This window comes from Motacilla alba, chromosome 2 (genome assembly GCF_015832195.1).
Source record: "Motacilla alba alba isolate MOTALB_02 chromosome 2, Motacilla_alba_V1.0_pri, whole genome shotgun sequence".
In the NCBI taxonomy this organism is placed as follows: domain Eukaryota; kingdom Metazoa; phylum Chordata; class Aves; order Passeriformes; family Motacillidae; genus Motacilla; species Motacilla alba.
The window spans coordinates 70,278,171-70,292,881 of record NC_052017.1 but is presented as its reverse complement, the minus strand read 5'-3'; the positions used below and the strand labels follow the sequence as shown (position 1 = coordinate 70,292,881).

General features: G+C 36.2%; 1 protein-coding gene across 1 annotated transcript in view; it reads left to right on the top strand.

The window, feature by feature from the left end:
* Window positions 1-14,711, top strand: part of RELCH (RAB11 binding and LisH domain, coiled-coil and HEAT repeat containing) — a 76,364-nt gene that overhangs the window by 19,556 nt on the left and 42,097 nt on the right. Inside the window, 9 exon segments of the mRNA XM_038124521.1 lie at window positions 5,268-5,339; window positions 5,449-5,504; window positions 5,634-5,747; window positions 7,721-7,924; window positions 8,014-8,105; window positions 9,088-9,396; window positions 13,745-13,820; window positions 14,203-14,298; window positions 14,437-14,460. Coding sequence (XP_037980449.1) covers window positions 5,268-5,339; window positions 5,449-5,504; window positions 5,634-5,747; window positions 7,721-7,924; window positions 8,014-8,105; window positions 9,088-9,396; window positions 13,745-13,820; window positions 14,203-14,298; window positions 14,437-14,460 — 1,043 coding nt within the window.

Here is a 14,711-nt window from a genome sequence, read left to right as displayed (position 1 = left end):
AATATTATCACCTGCTTGACTGAAAAGATGCAAGTCATAGAAGCCAGTCAGGATGTGGAAAAGTATGTCAAAACTAACTGCAATTTAGAAACCATAAATTTTCTCCTTTATCTACCTGATCTTAATGAAATTGAGAGTTCTGTAACAATTTGGATAATGCATTTGTATTCCACTAAGAGATGAAACAAACCAAAATGCATCCTTACAGCTTGCAATTTACTAGATGGAAACAACTTGTTCTCTAAGACAGGTGACTTTTGAATCCAAAGTCAGGTATTAGTGCTTGAAATAATTGCTCCTAGGATAGACTCAGTAATGAAGGATTTCTTAGGGGTAGTAGACCTCCTTCAAATACTCATATTTTCCAGAAAGCAGCTAGAGAATGGAAAACCTGCTCCTTTCCTGTGTAATAAGGGTACACCTAACTTGAATACCCAACAGGATTTGTTTAAAATAGGTTGCCTGACATTCAGTCTAAGGAATTGAATCTTATGCCGCATCTTAAATTTGCCATTGTCTAAACCCCCTAGTTTGCATAATTCAAAATGTTTATTATTGTTAACCTGTCTTTGACATCAACTCAAAAGATAAGAATCCAATAATTTTTGAGAATCTAATAATTTTAAAAATACATGCTGTGTTTTCCAAGATGAAAAAATTCATTCTTTTAATCAGACTCCATTTCAATTATATGTATTCTCAGATTTCCCTGTATTTGCATTGATTTCTAGCTGGTCTTGTGTCTCCGATTAGAAGAATAAGATTTGAAAGGAAGAGACCAGTTCAAAAAACACTTATTTTTGAGAATTTCATTTGTCTAGACTCAGGTTCACAGTTTCTGCTTTTTACAGAGCCCTTTTTTTGTGTTTTTATTAGTAGGCACTATTAAATTGTGCACACCAAAATCAGAGGAAAATCTTTTAAAAATCAAATAAATTAAAAACAGAGCACAAAAGGCATCCATGGTACAACAATCACTTGCTAACATTGTGTGTGTACTTTGTTCATCCTGAAAGCAGATCTGCTTTTGTCTTCTCATTGCCTGTCTTAAGCCTGTGAAGGAGTTGTAAGCCTCTTAAATTTGCTTCCAGGTTGAAGGTCTCCAGGGGTTGAAGCTGAAGACGAGTCTGCTGTAGTTCAGGTCTTCTCTGTAGGTGGTCCTGTCTCATTAACTTCAAAGCATTAATGAGGCTACTGAGTCAAGTGTTGGCCTCCCACTTCTAGAGTGACAAGTTCTCTGTTACTTGCTTGTGAACCCTCCTGCTGGTCTTTATTTTTGTACTGTGGTAGTCATATCTTGTGCTGAAGTACAACTTTCTGATTTGGGGCTATTTGTGTTATGTGCTTGAGTGTTTCACATTTCAAGGCTGCATTTTTTCTTAATACTTCCATCAGGAAAGTGGGAGTTGGGAAACCTCAGGTCCTGAAGTATGTTTGGGACAGTGGCTTCATTGCTAGCTGTTGTCAGAGAATTTAAATTTCTTCTGATTGATTCAAAATGTTTGTAGAGATCCATCACATTTAATGGGATGTCATACATGTTTTAGAGGGCATGATTTAGGACATCTGGAGTGCTGCATTTACTTGGCAAGGAGGAAGGACTCAAAATGGCAGTTAAGGAACAGCTGAGCTTTTAACAGTATGAAAAAGAGGAAAGCTGGGTAAGCACAGGGGCCCTTGATACTTCAGAGGAAAACTATTTTTAAAAGAAAATGTCCAAATGCCATATGCTTCACAACACAAAACTACCCTTCTACCATTATCTGAAGTACTGAGTACTTCATAGTGAAGTATACAAAAATCTGTCAAGGTATTCTAAATGTAAATTATAAAATTCTAATATAATTGGAAATACTACTGCTTACACAACACAAATGCTGGATGATTTTAGAAGTACTGTGTATTTCCTCAACTCTTTGGCCTTGGCTCAACAAGACTACTGTTCATGTAGATCTCAACTAGTTCAATCCAAATTGCAGGTGGTTCTTTGTAGGTTCTTGGTAGGTATCTATGATCCAATAACTTATGAAGTCATTAACAAATATGAGTCAATAGAGTAAGACCCTTGAGAAAGCTTAATTTTGAAATTTCAGCAGACAAGCTACTCATTCCTCATACGCACTTCTCTTTTAAGGTGTATTAGATTAGCTGCATGAAAACTGAAACATTTAAAAATTGCTGATCTGAAAACCTTGGTCCAATGCATCATTGCTTGCTTGAAAGATTCACCCATTTTAAGTTAGGCTTTGTAATTTTTTTCAGGATAGTAGCTGTAGTGATTAGAAACTTTTAATAATGAAAAAGCCTTTTAAAAGCCATCATTTTAAATAAAAAGAGCCATTGAAATTTGGGTAGTTTTCTCCCCTAAGGCAAACTAAATTGTTCAGAAATGCCCTTTCCTTGTAGGAAGATTACCCAATCTCAAGGCTCTAAATTTCTATTCTTTGCTTTCCTGGTGCAGAGGAATATCTGATTCTTTCCTTTCTTAGGCTGTCTGCAGCAAAGCTTTTGTGCATTATTCTTAAGGAGTGTCAGCTCCTTCACCAGTTGCTGGGAGTTGTACGTGTTATCAGCCTAGTAAAGCGTGAAGCTAAAATTTAGCTTCTTTATCAATGCTTCTGAAGGTGTAGCTTCAGCTTTGTAACAGGAGAGGCATCAGGTCATTTATATTAAAAGTCAGTAGTTCATAATGGTTACAAATAAAGGGGTTAAAAGGTTGCCTTTCTATGTAAGAGAATGCTATAGACTCAACAAATGGGGATTACTAATGTTGATTTCATTGGTAGATATGTTGAATTAAAAATCATTACATGTTTTGGCAAAAGATCACATTTCAGTATAACTTGAAGAGCTTTTAATCACAGTTTAACATTTCACTGAAGTTAATGTTATAGCTGTTTACATGTGTAATTGTATAAACACCTATAAACTTCTTCAAATAAAATCTACATTTGTGACTGACTTGAAAGCATCAAGGTTTGTATGATGGCAATTATCACGGTGACATTAGTAAGATTGGATGAGGTACAACTGTAACAGTGCTGTGTTGTGGTGGGATTATGTGGCTGTTTTGACATGCTACCAAGTGACAGCTTCTCAAATATACTGTGTCTAGAATCTTCTACTATGTAACAGAAACATGCAGCAGAGTAATCTACTCTTAAGGTTGAATGGGTAAAGTCCTAATGACTTCTGAGAATTGTCAGCATCGTCACGATTCACTAAAAATCAATTCTTGCCGTCTGACATGGGTTTGTCTGACATGAGTTTTTTGGCTTTCTATGCCTTCAGACATGTCTTATTCCTATTTTCCTTAATTGGATTCCCGAGTTTTTATAGTTTGCATTGTTTTTCTAACTTTTTTTATTATTTATATCATTCTAGTTCAGGGCACTCCTGATCTGCAATTGTTCTGGTCTTCGAAAATATTTTACAAGAGTAAAATGTTAACACATAGTCCTTTCCATTAGAAAAATTACTTAATTTGAGTTCTTTAAAATTTTCAAAAAGTAACAAATCAGTATCTTACAACTGTGAATAAGTAACTCAAATGCAAGGAGATGCTAAAATCAGGTACTTACTTTACGATGAGAGTGTTTTCTAACTTTGTTGCACAGAAGTATTTGCAGATCAGCATTGCTGAATACTAGAGAGATTTTACATATTTTATTCATTGTATCCTCAGTTGCGCTTTTGTATTGCTGCAGTAAAATTCTGTGCATCAAACAAGTTATTTTCATGTAGCAAATGTGGTGTACTGTAGTAACTCCTTCAGTTTTTATGCAGAACTGCAAACTGAGTGAATCTTTTTTCCATGAGTACTAATTACCAAGAGTCTTGGTTACAGATGCTCAAAAGAGGAACTGGTTTTATTTGCAGCCTTCAGTAACATTTTTTACCAGCAAGGGCCAATGCAGTGTTTCTGCTGTACATTGTGTTCTGTGGAAATATTTGAAAATGCCCTGTTAAGTTGTTTCTAGGCAGTGATTAAAGATCTCATTGAAACTTTCTTGTTACAAGTCACTACAACATTTTTCCTTTTGTTTGGGAATAAAGTAGATATTAAACTATTCTAAATAGGTCATCTAACACTTCAGCGTGGTAGGTGTTCTGTGCTCATCTCTCCTAGTGAAGAGTCCTTCCTTCTGGTAACTGTATATTTAAGTGTGATTAGAATAATATGAAAATTAGTGAAATGCATGCGTTTATCACCTGGTCACCTCTTAAATAGGTTTCCTTAGATTTTCTACCTGCAAACGACTATTAAAAGAACATTTGCTATATGTTTTGCAGCAGTCCAGGGGGTTAAATTTTGAGGCCACCATATACACATGACCTCAGCATCAAAACACATGAAATCCCAGTGCACACAAGTCACCACTGGCCCTTTTTGGAGGAAACATTGGAACATGAGAAACAAGTAAAAGTGACTAGAGAAGTGGAAAAGTGAATTAAAAGAGAGTGGAGAACTAGAATTAAGTATTTTTGAATTTAGAGCTGACTCTAGGTCTTTGAAAATTGATGTAAACTTCAAGAATAATGGTGCAAAGACTTTTTTCCTTTCAAGCTTTTCTATAAGTACTGCAGAAGAGCTGCATTTTTTGGGTGTTTTTGGTCGTGTACATCTCCCTTCATTTGAATTCAGTGAACTGAATTCAAAATTCTAATCAACTGTGGGACATTCCTAAAACTCCACTTTTTTTAAATAGAAATTTAAAATTACTTTTTTTTTTTTTTTTTTAAAGTAAGATAAAGTACATTTCAGGATCTCCCATTTAAACTACTCAAATTTTGGTGTATGATTTTATTTTCCAAAAGAAGTCTGTGGTGTCAATGGGACTGTACATTTGCTTCATGGTTTAAGCTTTGCTACATGGAGACAGCTTCCTCTGCCGCCACAACATACTTGCTTTATTTAGATCTGTGTTCTTATTGCCCACATATTCCTCTTGCCCCCAAAAACCCAAAACATTTGACAGCATCAGTTCCCAAATATTTTCCCAAAACCTTACAGCGAGTCCTTGTCAGACAGCTTGAAATTTTGACTTAGCTAAGCTGAGGCCAGTGAAACTATGGAAAATGTTCACCAGTTTGCTTTCAGACCAACTCTGCTGCATGTGTTCATAAGTTCCATAAAGATTGCATGCTTTGCGTTTAATACAAACGGTATCTTTTTTTTCACACCCATCCTTGCTTTTTATATTTTATTTTTGTTTCCCTTGCCTTGGTTGGATGCCTGTGTGTGTTTAATCCAAATCCCTGTCCAGTCCTGGAGTTTGAACTACGGAAAGCCAAGGAGACCATACAGGCCCTTCGAGCCAACCTGACTCAGGCTGCAGGTGGTGTACATAAACCTTTTCTTAAGTCTCTACTTAAAACAATGTAGAAATAGCTGAGCTCATCCTCTGTGAGATAGTAAAATTTAGTTACTTCTTTTTTCCTCCCCAGAAAATGAAGTTCCTTTGCAGGAACGAAAAAATTATAAATCAAGTCCTGAAATTCAGGTAGGTGGCTGGTGATAAATGAACTTTGCATGGATTTTACTGTGAGTATAGTGTGCTTCCGTAGTTGGAAGGGAGATAAACCAAAGATCTAGTGTATTTTCTTTCTTTTTTTTTTTTTTTCCTTTCCAGGAGCCAATCAGACCTCTTGAGAAAAGAGCTCTAAACTTCCTAGTTAATGAATTTTTATTGAAGAATAGTTACAAGCTTACATCAATAACATTTTCAGATGAAAATCATGATCAGGTAAAGTTTCCTTGTGGATTTGTTTGGGGTTTTTTGCACGCCTGCTTTCCATATTCTGATCTTCTCATAAACTCAAGTGAACTTAAGTGACTTTTCCTGTGCATGCAGTTTGCTTCATATATATGAGTACTCTAAAAGTTAAATATGTTAGTTAGCATTTTCGTATACAAACCATGGTTTGAAAACACAGCAGTTTGAGGAGTAGTTTCCCAAAATTTGTAGGAAGGAGGCAGAGTGCTTGCGTTCTTTAAAGGAAGCAAAACAAGAAGTGAAATACTGTGAGTAAGATATTTCCTTGTATTCTGGTGTGACACACATTCCGTTGAACTCAAGGATCTGGATCTCAAACGTAGTCTTTTCCTTAGATGCTACTCAGTTGACTTGTGCAGGATATACAATTTGTTCATTGGTTGTTTTTTGGGAATGCGTGTGTGTGTGTGTGAGAGTACTTAATCACCTGTGGCATTGAGTACAGTATTGAATAAGCTCTTGGTAAGAAGGTGTTATCCTGGCTCTTTCCCAACATAGGTATGCTTTGATGCATTTTGCTTAAGATGATCAGTTTTATATCTCTGTTGGCTTATATTTGATGGGAAGAATGTTTGGAAGGTTCTAATTACATTCTGACTGTTTCTGGGTAGACAAAACACCCAGTAATATCAACACCCAATATGTATTCAACACTAAATGGGAATATTATCAGAAGAATTAAATATAGAATTTCATCCAGTTTTATCTGAAACTAGTCCTCCTATACTCTTCCTTCCTTTCATATCCTAATCTGTGAATCAAATATGTTGTTCAATAGAATTTCGGAATCTTCCACCTCCACTGAGTATTTGCACTTAACATGCAAATACTTGTGAGAATACAGCCCCCAAAAAAGAAAAGATGAACAGTTTATCCTATTTGTGTTCTCAACTAAGAATGTTTTGTGTTGTGAGACAATTAGCAAAAAACAGCAAAATTCTTAATTCTAGAAAGTAAATATAAACATACTGCAATTAATGTATAGTAGGCACATTTTTTTCTACATTATTCTCATAATTCTTTGAGAAAATAATCTTTCTTCAAAGAAATGTGTGTGACCAGACTATGGAAAAACATAGCGAAGACTGGGAACAATACGAAAAAGGTTTAAACCAATACTTAAATTTAATGTCATTAAAGCGACCATCACAACTCCTATGTAACTGTGCACAAACTTACTTGTATATACAGACATGGAATATTCTTGTATTTATAAGATGATAAGATGTAAATGAGAAAAGAAAGAACATAGAGTGATGGTTTCAGACAGGAGGCCCTTGTATTGTTTGCGTCTCCCTATCAGACTTCTTCAGAGCTGTTTAAGCTATATTAGACATCAGGAGGAAATTCCTCATGGAGATATTGAACATTGGAACAGACTGCCCAGAGAGGTGGTGGAGTCCCTGTCCTTGGAGGTGTTCAAGAAATGACTGGCCATTGCATTTAGAGCTCTGGTCTTGTTTGCGTTGTGATAATCAGTCAAAGGCTGGACTTGTTCTCAGAGGTCTTGTCCAGCCTAAATGATTCTGTAATACTGTGCCTGTCTTCCCTAGGGAAATTACACCTACTCTCGTGAGTGAAATGGAAACAAAACAAATATTTCTGCCTTGTATCAACTGCATTGGTTTCTGCTACAATTTGAGCAATGTTATTTCTGATTCTAAAAAGTGGTCATGTCTTAGCCAAAAAAAAAGTAACCTGTATGGTTGGAAAGGTAGCCTCTCTGGTATGTTACCTAGAGCTGCCTTTATGGTGAAACTGCTTTGGTTCACAAAGTGGATCCTTCCTCTACTATTGTTTCTTGCTGAGTGAAGCTTCTATCTGATTTACTACAATGCAGTCTTGATTGTTTTGCTGTTGCATCACCTGTGGTCAAATGAGGAAGAGAAAAGAAAATAAAAGGAAGTATATTGTATGCTTTAGTTTCTTTTATTCTTTTGAAGGATTTTGAACTTTGGGATGATGTAGGATTGAACATTCCAAAGCCTCCTGACCTGTTACAACTCTACCGTGACTTTGGAAACCATCATGTTGCTGCAAGAGATGTGGTGGACGCATCAGTTGGTGTAGAAGATGATGAGTTAGAAGCTGACACTCCTATACTTGGGACCGTCCCTGTGTTTGAAACAGCACCACAGTCAATAGAAGTAAGACTGTACAGAAGAAGTGTTGCAGCTGTTTGATGTACTGCTTAACTTTATTGTACTAAAATCTTCTGTTTCTGTCTTGTGTTTAGCAATGTTTATTAGTGCAAAAATTAGAAGATCAAATTAGTGTGTTAAACAGTGAGAAATGGTCTTTGATGGAACAAATCCAAAGACTTGAAAGGTATGTTCTTATCAACCTACTTGACTCTTGATTAATGTTGGATAACTTTTCAATGTTTTTCTAACACATATATGGAACCATAACTTAGATATAGGAAATTACTGGGGTTCTTCAGGGCAGGGCATTCTTTCCTTTTCAATACATAGTATTTGATTAAGAAAATGCAAGCGACTTCAAACTGACTATTTCCCTTTATTACCCATACAATTTAATTTTGTAACCAATTTTGTTCTTTCAGTGTAACTTCTTTATGTCTTTGAAAACAATCGCTTCTAATCTGCTTTACCTAGGTTTTTTTTTCAATTAGCTTTATGTTGCTCCTTAGAGTGTACAGCTTGCAAACACTGTCAGAAAGATGCTTGTTTTAACATCTGATGTCAGCACAGTTTTTCTTTCTGAAGAGCAAGACTAGTAGATGTTATGGTATCTTTAATAACAGGGAAAAAAAAATGCTTTAAAGTTTTGACCAAACATATCATTCTTTAAGTCATAAGATATCATTCCTATTAAGAGGTGTACTAATGCATTGTGTGGGAAAGTGCATAAATTTTAAGTGGCTTTATTGACTTGCATAGTTACCGTTTCAAAGCCAGATAGGATAGTAAATATTGATTCACCACTCTAGTATTTTATGTTTTGCATCCTAGGTAGTGTTCTGTCTTGTGACAATTTGTGTCTCAGTGCTCAGTTTTCAGCCAGGAGATAAAACTGTTGTTACTCACTTGTATCATTGATTCACTCACTCAGAGTGCAACATTTTTCCTGCTGCTAATTATTTACTGAAGTGCTCAATGAAACTAGTGCTTATTTGAACAGTTTGTGTGACCAAAGTTATTTCTGTTATAGGAATTCTTAAACATACATGAATTCAAGAGTATGTTGAGCTCTTCAGCATGTTGTGTTTATTTCTGTGCTGCAGTGGTGTGATTTGAACAGCATTTGCATGAAAGCTACAAAAATATTTCATGTTTTGCTTTTTCAGTGAAATAGATCTTCTCAAGAATGAAAACTTTTCTGTGTCAACTGTTTATGGTGTAGCTCCCCATCCTTCTTTAAAACAAGTGCCTCTCACAGTCTCAGAGGACAATGGACGGTACTTGGATATCAAGAGCTCTGAGAATGACAGTAAACATGGAAACATTGAGGAAACAAGCCTTGCTTTATCAGCTGAAGTGGATTCAAGGACTTCTAAAGATGATATGCTAAATTCTGTGCCCTCTAAAGAGACAGAGAAACTGTCCTCATGTCCTCCATCATCTAAAGCTGCAGTCCACTTTGATAAACCTAATAGGTTAGTGATAAGTTGTAAACTGCATGGTATTATTAAAAATTCTTGTAAAGTGAGTAGATATTTTTCTAACAGTGAATTTCTGCCAAATTGAATAGATCATTTGTGTTTTGAAGGCAAATAAAAGACTTAACATAGCTCTAGGGTACAGTGCTGATATTTTTATATTGTTCCTAATCTCTTTAGGAAGGAGTACATATGACAAACCTACAGTTTCAGTATTAAGTTGCAGAAATTCTTTTCACTTTCTACTTGTTTCTAAACCCAGCCCTGTTTGTTGCAACAAAAAAATTGGTAAAATCAGAATAAGGAATGGGAAGACAAGAGAGATCTGTTCTCTTTTAAATTTTAATGTAATAATTCTCTTCTGCTTGAAGTGTTGAAAAGTTGGGAAATTTTTTTTTCTTTTTCTGTGTAGATGTGTATAACTCTCCTAGAGAGCAGTACTGTTTTTCATTTACTTATTTTATAACTATCAGAAAGATATCTAATGGCATACTGCTTTTTTGAGTTTTGATTTTGGGGCAAGCCTTCACTGGGTAGCTATGATTGTTTTAACTAAATTAGGGTATTCGTGTTGTGTTACTACTTGGTGCTTGTAAGTGTTCTTGAGAAAGCCCTTTCAACCTGTACAAGTGTTTTTATAGTGAAAAGGAGAAGTGATTTGTTCATTAAGTGAGATAAACCACTGTAGTCATCAGAAGTAGCACGGACCACAAACATAGTGAGGGTATGTACAATTTGTAATTGTTACCACTGCAGACAAAGATATGCAAGTACCTCACCTTATGATCTTACTGTTTCTGTTTGTAGGGAAGCAGGCAGCCATCCAGCTTTGTCTTTTGTCCCTTAGTGAGCTTTTACTGGTTTTGATACTGTAATTTGTTTCTAGAATTATCTTTCCATCTGAAAATTCCAAGTAGAAATCCGTGTGATATTCTGTGCAGATGGAAAAATAAATGCAAGCTTGCAGTGGGGGGGAGAAAAGGAACGCCTGAAAAAAAGGAGTTGCTAACCCTGCTAGTAATTACCTTTTCTTGCAAACCCTAAGAATCCTGCTTTTTCTGGATTTTCTGTACTTCTTGCACTAAGTTCGAGGGTCAGGGCTACTTTTTCAGTGATAGCTTAACTTTAAGAATTGGACAGGAGGAAAGATTTCTGAATATAATACTTTGGAGTCACATAAAAATTTCTCTCTTAGTTGACTATACTAGTGTGTAACAGGAAAGTAGAACAGCTTAGATTTTTCTGGAAAGTGGTCAGTGGTTCGATGTAAGCTTTCAGATTTTTTTCTTTAAGTTTCTTTCATATCCTAGCTAAAAATCCAGACTATGTAGTAATCAAAACTTCGAGCTGTTGCTATATACCTGTCTACCTACTTTCATTTGGCTTGTTGCAAGTTTCTTCTTGCTCAGATTAATGATGAGTGCTGGGTGGCATTAAGTGCATGAATACTAGATTGATGGTTTGGGGATAGTGAGGGTGTATATCAAAATAGGATTAAATCACTGAGTGAGGAATGAACTCTGTATTTCCAGTGGAATTTATGACGGTAGAGGCTAGAAGAACAGCATTTGTTCTGCTGCTCACAGTTGTTTTAGCTATAACTGCACATAGATTTATTTGAAAAGTAGTTCAATGAAGCTGTGAATCCCCATTGAGTTTAATTCACAAGTCCCCTCAAATGCAGTTCACTGCAGAAATAAATAATGCACGTGTAATATGTAGCTATTTTTGTACTCTGCTTTGGGCTTAATATGTCAGCAAAGGGTCAGAGGAAAATATATTTGATACAGTGTTTTATAGACCAGTATCTAGTACTAATTTTTTTTCCTGGATTATGCCCTAGGTTTGTAATAATGCAGTATTTTTTTTCACTGAATAAACAGATTATTTGTTAAATGTTTTGAGATTTGTGCGAGAAGCAGCACAATGGAAATGCTGGATATTTATGGATTTCAATCCATGTTTATTTACAGAAGACAATTATTATCAATCACTCAAAATGTACTAAGAAGGGTTAACAACTAAGACTCTATCCTGAAAGGCAAGATCATTACTACTGTATCTATAGACTGTTTTCTTGGCATAAATCTTGCCCAGATGGGAAGAGAGAAGGGGAAGTTAGCCTGCCTTGTGTGACTCCACTCAGAGCAGCTGTGTGTGCATGCTGGCAAATGAGGACATGGCCATCACTGGAAAAATGCCTCAGTTAACAGATGGCAGTGCAAAGCACTAGCAGTGGTTTAAATAGACTGCACCACATGTGTTTATTCAACTAATTTGAGGTGTGTGGTAATTTGCACCAAATACAAGGTGTTTTCTGTATACAGCAGTCCTGGCTTTTGGAATGAATTGTCTCTTTTGTCCCACACTTATATAGAATAGAATAGTAGTGCCTGAGCTTTTTATTCATTGTACTTTCTTATATTTGGATATCTTCACTGCTGGCATCTGTTGGCCCTTGAAGAGACTTGCCACTGACTTGTGTGCAAGAGGCCTTGGTCTTTTATTGTTTTTGTCCAGCAGAGCCATCAAGGATTTTGTTAGACTTCATTAAGGAGAAGCTTTCTGGACTCCAAGTACAGCCAGCAATTTTAAGAGGATCCACACTGCCCAGAGCTTGCTGTTATTTAACCCACAGGGAAATTCAGTGACATAATGTCATACTTACTTTTCATTCTCTGCAAAGTGGTAGTGGAACGTTGCCCTTATGTAGGATTTTAATTAGGATTCCAAGTGGGAAAGGATCTGATTTTCTGTAGAATGAATGCCAGGTTGAAGGACAGCATGGGCAAAGGGCTGGCCAAGGCCTTGCCTCTGTGTTAATGTTAAGCTGCTGCTTTGCAGTGCTTGCTTATGTTCTCCCAGTGTTAAAAAAACTCTACAGTCTTGAGCAGAGTCTGTAAATCTGTCACTCAAGAATATTTTACAGCATAAGGACTAACATATTGTGAAAGAGGTCTTTTACAACTTGCTACTGTTTAAGTAGTTTAGTAACTTTTTTAAAGTGAACCTTGCGCAAAACCAAGCTGAATGGAATTAAAACAAGCTTCCTTCATTAAAATTTAAAATGCACTTCAATATTCCATACTCTTAAGAAAAAAAAAAGATTTTATGCAATAATTAAAAATTCTCAGTTATCATCATTTTCTTAATAGTGAGAAGAGGAAAACTGGTATGTTTATTGATGTCCTCTTGAATAAGTTTAAGTAATTGTTAGTAGGAGCTTTGATTCTTATGGAGCTTTTTCGGTTAGAAAAGGGTGAATGATGGTGTATTTACTGTAAGAAGTATTATGTTTCAATCTATTAGATAAAGTCTATGTCCATGCATGTAATCATTTGTGTGTTGGACTTTGTGTGCTTGTGTATATTTTTGAGGGTTCAAAGGTGTTACCAATTTCCACATAAAAAATAGGAGTTGCCTCCTCTGTGTCATCAGAGGACTCAAACAGCAGATGATGGAAATGGATGAGATGCTTTCTGTGCATATTTTGGAAGACAAATGTTGTCTTTCTTCTTTAAACATAGTGGATGAAGCAGTGCTAGATTAGCATCTAAGTGCAAGGCCTCAGATAAGGCAGAGGAAATCGTCATTACTGGGAAAAATAGGGTGCTGCTGCCTGCCTGTTTGATGTAGTGGTCAGTAATTGTTTTCTGAGAACATTTCTGCCAAATTACCCTCTTCAGACACTGCTGTTTTGAAGCTTTTATCAGGGTTTGATATGGATGCTTAAGGCTTTGAGTAGCTCGGCTGCACTGGTGCTGGATGTGGCCATGAGGCAGTGCTTGTGCAGATGAACCCTGTATGAGGGCTTAGACAACAGTTTAAGATTGATTTTGAGGTTCTGGCAGTGTTTGAATCCAAAGTTAGATCCCATAATGGCAGTTGAGCAAACTCTATTTAACCCTGAAGCCCATAACTTGACTGACTACTCAAACATTTTTATGCAATTTGCAGAATCAGAGCATTAAGCAAAAATATTGTTTCATGTGATTTCTGTGCCCGCCCCACCCCATTTGCGTAATTGTATGCTTCCTCTTGTATTGCCTAAGCTTCCTTTTCTTCATGCTTAAGTCCTATTTTTGTCTGTGCAGCAGTTTGAAAGATGTTATATTTTTTGGAACTAAAACTAACTTCTTAATTAGGACACTCAGGGTTTTTTCTTGCTACGAACTAAACACCCTAAAAGTCAAAGATAATTTTCAAACTTCTGTAGTGTGAATCACTTAAACATGCTTTCTGGGTGTCATTTTACCTAGCTGATTAAACCAGAATGAAAGGACTTGCTTTATCACCTTTCTGATTTATTCTTTCTTCCCCCTCTCCCTTTTTGATGATATTTCAGGAAATTGTCACCAGCTTTCCATCAAGCACTACTGTCTTTCTGTCGGATGTCAGCAGACAGCCGTTTGGGATCAGAGGTATATTTCCAGTTGGCATAAACTAAAAGATCTTTCATTTTGCATGGCAGCGATAGTTAAACAAGCAATAACTGCTTTGAAACAAGACATGGAAAGATTAATCCATCTGCGTGAAAGTTAAGAAATAAAGATATGTTCTCAGATTTTATGCTAAATATGAAACCTAGTGATAGTGGTGTAATTACTGGGAACTTTTGAGTCTCTACAAGTGGATTCATGCTTTTGAAAGTACTGACACATCAAAAACTTACAGCTTAGTGTATGGAAATAAATACTTTTCTAGTAAGTGATCAGCCTGCTGCAATTTTTATTATTCCTTTCAAATGGTGTTTTTCTGTTCCTGTGCTTCTAAAAAAAGCAAACAAGCAACTTGGTTTTCTAGGTATCTCGGATTGCAGATAGTGAGAAAAGTGTCATGTTAATGCTGGGACGCTGCCTGCCTCATATTGTTCCTAATGTGCTGCTTGCAAAGCGAGAGGTGAGGAGCCCTGAAATTTTGCCTTTTATTTTCATCACAATATTTTGTTGTTCATTTTGAAGATGTTGTGTCTAATTCCATGAAAGTCTATTACTTGCAATCATGTTCTTACTTTTGTGCATGCATCTCTGCTCCTAGAAAATGGTTTTACACCTCTGTCAGGTGAGTTCAGTAAACCTGCATGGTATCCTAATATTCCTTCCTCTGCTTAAGGCACCCATTAGCATTCAGCAAGACTGTTACTGTAGGTCCATCTGTTTATGCTAGCACACATGTTTTTCCAAGGGAAGACCATATCAATGTGCATTGTGAAAACAGGGGCTATGAGTTCAAACATGGTTTGGTTTGTTTGGTCTATCAATTTTGATAAGGAATAATGTTCAGGTTCTTTTGCAGCGCTACAACAAAAATAA